The sequence below is a fragment of the Galleria mellonella genome, unplaced genomic scaffold (assembly GCF_026898425.1).
Source record: "Galleria mellonella isolate WM207_F2 unplaced genomic scaffold, CSIRO_AGI_GalMel_v1 utg606, whole genome shotgun sequence".
NCBI classification, from domain to species: Eukaryota; Metazoa; Arthropoda; class Insecta; order Lepidoptera; family Pyralidae; genus Galleria; species Galleria mellonella.
Window position 1 is genome coordinate 915,637 of NW_026442126.1, and position 4,568 is coordinate 920,204.

Consider the following 4,568-nt stretch of genomic DNA (forward strand, 5'->3'; position numbering starts at 1 on the left):
ATAGACATGAGCAGTATCATGGACATAACGAAGTATACTGTTTCGCCCATGATACCCCCATGCGTTGCCATTCCTGAGGACTCAGGTGTTATTCCTCTGTACCCAGTAAATTCACGCCATATCCCACCCTTCAAACCGAAACACAGCCATGCAAACACAACTGCTTTACGGTTGAAACACGAATGGGACAGAGGTACCTAAGCAAACGACTTTTGTACAAAGTCTTCCTCTGGTTTACCATCAGACGAGCTGTAAGCTTGTTCGCCACTTTTATGGTATAAAAAAAAGTAAACATAGAAAAGCAATAAAATCCAGACCGATCCCTTAACTGGTTGGTCTCAGAGACCACCCATCCAGAAGCAGTACTGCTTCACTTCGGCAATCGAGCAAATTAAATTACAACCATGCCAATGTGAAATGAACACCATTAATTCGTATGTTAAAAGCCAATGAAAACATAATTCTAGGGCTTCAAAAGTTCACATAGAACCCCATTACAACCCACTTATGTTTCTAAATGCATCTTTCAAATTGAAACTGACATGATAATAACGTGAATTGATTCACAATTATAATACTACCAGACATTATTCATTCCTATTATATTTCATAAACTAGTTCCACTAGGGTGGTACTTTGAAAGGCGGGGCCAGCGTATGCCCACCCTATGTGGGGTTTCTTTTTAGAGTATCAAAATCACGCGTGTACCATACGGATCGTATTATAGGGTTTTCATACTTAATTAATACTCCGCTACGTACAAGGATCGTATGGTTTTGATAATTGCAAACAATTATATGTAACTTTCTAAAATTATAGTGAACAGCATATATTTTTTTATAACTTTTATTACTAAGTATTGTCATGTGAGGTGGTGACCTCTATAGTGTGAAGAAGTCAGAAGATCCAAACATGAATTTTAAAATGCAGAGATTTTTTTTAATGCATGATAATGGAATGATAACTCCGTCTACGCTAACGGTATACGCTGGCGAGGTACCAGTGAAGGATTATAGGTCAAAAGGCAGATCAGTTAGCTCATCATAATGAATATATCTAAAATTCGAGTATTCTGACACTTCTCTATGGTTGACTGGGAGAGAATGCTTTTAGCATTAAGTCCGCCATGTACACATATTTGTACTAATAAATAAATAAAATAAAAATTCAGCACGGTGTTTTCCAGGTGGACCACGTTGAGGTTGACTTGATAGGGTATATTGCAAGCAACGGAACTAGTAGTCCGCATTACTAACAATCCCTCCCCCCCCTCAAATACAGAGGTTAGGCTGAGATTCAATTTTAGGTTCCTCAGACCACAACTAAGCAATTTATATGACTATGAATAACAAACATACTGACGGTACACCTGATGGAAAGTGCTAACCGTCGCCTATAGATTTACGTACATGAACAGCACCATGATTATCACAAAACAACTGTAATGTAATACCAAATAAAAACTGAAGAATTTTGCTAAGAATTACCATAGTAAAAAAAATAGTTTCAGTGCAACTCTTTACGATAGATACTTCAAATTTGAGAGACAAATAAGTTTCTTTAACTAATGATTTACACAAACAAAGATATAAACACTGAAAGTAGGTAAAAAAAAATAGTAAGCATTCTCTGTGGATCTAATTGTTCCCTATAGACAAACAGTACTATATTGCATAGCAGAATATTTTTTATTTAACTTAGAATAGTAAACAAACTAACTGGCTACTTGATGGTACTAACAGTCGCCAACTACATATATTGTGATGCCCATGATTTTCCACATTTGTTGCTTGAGAGCTAAGGTGTTATGTCTAGATATCTAGAAGTTTCACTGCCATAACTCACTTTTAAATCAGAACACAAAAATCAGTAAAGGTGTTCGGCGTTAAAATTAATATGTACCATTTTTTTTATTAATTACTACTCGTATATTATTATTATATATTATATATTTTATCGTATAATCCCAGTGTTAAAAGGCCGGCAGCACACCTGCAATGCCATAGGTGTTGTGGGTGACCATGGGCGGCGGTAGTCACTTACCATCAGGTGAGCCGTTTGCTCGTTTGCCCCCTGTGTTGTAAAAAAAAAAGTGTAGAATAAGCCAACCCTACCTTTCCCGTGGGTGTTATAAGAGACGACTAAGGAAGTTAATGGTCGAGAGATAGGCAACAATGTTTCTCTTAAAACATGGCCAAAGTCTAACTACGATTACCAACCCGCTTGTCAAGCGTGGCAACTACTAGAAAAACCTTACAAGAGATGCCTACGTTCAGTAATGATAATCATCCCAACTATCCAGACAAGTGACGATCCTCCACCGTGTGTTTTTCAAGACACTTTCTTCCATGCACAGCCATTTTTTGAAATCAACTTCCAGCAGCAGTATTTCCGAACCGACAATATAATCTTCAAGAAAAGAGCATATTCCCTTTTAAAAGGTCGGCAGCACACCTGCAATGCCGTTGGTGTTGTGGGTGATCATGGGCGGCGGTAGTCACTTACCATCAGGTGAGCCGCATACTCGTTTGCCCAATGTGTTGTAAAAAAAATATAAACAGTTAATGACTGATACATATAATAATAATAATAAAAAAAACTATAATATTATTATTTGTTAAAAAAAAAACTCTATTTCATTTAAGTATACAAAAATAACATCTAAGACAAGAAATTTTAAATTAACATCCTGGTCCTAATAAAATATTTATAGGATTAAAAATGTTGTTGCATATAAAACAGTAACCAAATTGGATTTAATGAGATAGATATTAAGGATGTTAGCGTCCCATACAAAATTATTCATTGCAACAAAAATGCTCCATTCATGGTGCGTTTTTTTTCGACTACAACTGGGGTTGACGGCTCGCCGACAAAAGGGTGGGACGGACCACGTAATTGCCAAAACGCTTCGAGTGAGACCTATTGTGTTTATTTACAATAGGGTGCAATAAGTGGGGGTAGTTTTTGTAATTGTTACTCTTAGGAGCTCGACTGTCGAGATCAGTATTGCAGCAAACATTGGAGCGAGTGGAAGCACCATAAAATGTCGCGTTCATTCTTAGTTGACACCCTTATAAGTGATACGAAAGATACGAAACCAGAAATGTCCAGTGATCCATTGAACTCGTACACTAGTTTAATGGCGCATCATTTCGACACTCGACCGAAGTTTATACCTTACACGTATCCGGGAAACCTGAATAATCTACTAACTCTTGGATTGCAACACCCCCAACGTTCGCCAGATTTGTTTCGACCTTTCTTGGAGCATTTAAATTTTCGATATCCTCTACTACATCAGTTGCCACGGCAACCGGACATATTTGATCCAGTTCAGAGTGACCGAAGGCCGTTTGAAAGTTACTTGAAGACTGAAGAGCAAGAACCTATAAATTTTGTGAGCAAAAGAAAGAAATCTGTGTCACCGTACATGCATCATCCTTACAAATCGACAGCAACATCGCCATCAAAGAGTCAAGGTCAGAGGTCCCCATCATTATCGAGCGAAAGCAGAAACGGAACACCAAGCCCTCCTCTAGCACACCCTGAGGAACTCCTACCAGGATTTTCGAAAGACCTCAAACGTCTTCCATTGAAAGAGGACTCTAGTAAACGCATCAGAACAGCCTTCACTGGCACGCAGCTTTTGGAATTAGAAAGAGAATTCTCCATGAACATGTACCTTTCGAGATTGAGAAGAATCGAGATCGCTTCAAGGTTGAAGCTATCGGAGAAACAAGTGAAAATCTGGTTCCAGAACCGCCGCGTTAAGTTGAAGAAAGAAGAGACTCCGTTGAACTCCAGCGATGGTAGGACCAAGAAGTGCTGTTGCACCAAAACCACATGTTCCAAAGACCAGTTCGAGTCTCCTTGTGATAATGATCAAGAGCAAATAGATGTAGTAAGTGATAACGACACTAGTTTCGAATCGCAAACTTTAATGCAGTATCGATAAATTTATTGCAATACAAATGGATAAAGACGTTCCGAATCTGCAGTGAAAAGAACTGTTTCTAAAACGTTAGTGAATAATTTATTACTTAAAAATTGTATTTGAAATATAAGTATTTTTGATACAGCCATACAATTAATAATATTATACAGTTTTAGTACAATTGTACATAGTAATTTATGAGACCAAGTAACGATTTTGAGGAGTGATTTTCTAAATAAATCAAAATATATTTTTATAAAGATTACAAACTTGTTAGATGAATAATAAATTTTATTAAAATTATCTGCACTTGTTTAATTTAAATTTGTAGACGTCTGGTATGCGACGATCATGGGGTAAATCTGCGAAATGTCATTTGTTTTTATTAGAGAAGCAGGAATCCAGAGTATTGTTAGTGCAGTCAGGAATTCAGGGGATATCCCTTGCATATTCGTACAATACTTAAATTGCGTTGTCTATTATATTTAATCTATTTATTGAGTCATTACTGAATTTTGTCTATGGAATTCCTTTTTTTTTAGTACGTTTGTTCCGTTGTGGAACAGGCTAAGGTCGGAGACCATGCTGCCCTATGGAATTCCATTCAATTCTATAGACAAAAATTTGAATA

The 4,568-nt window shown here is 37.0% G+C and overlaps 1 protein-coding gene across 1 annotated transcript; it reads left to right on the forward strand.

Annotated features, from left to right (window-relative positions):
• Positions 1–3,014: 3,014 nt before the first annotated feature.
• LOC113522570 (homeobox protein pnx-like) lies at positions 3,015–4,069 on the forward strand. Its single transcript, XM_026908305.3, has one exon. The coding sequence runs from the start codon at positions 3,047–3,049 to the stop codon at positions 3,956–3,958; it is 912 nt and encodes a 303-aa protein (XP_026764106.2). The 5' UTR covers positions 3,015–3,046; the 3' UTR covers positions 3,959–4,069.
• The last annotated feature ends 499 nt before the right edge of the window (positions 4,070–4,568 follow it).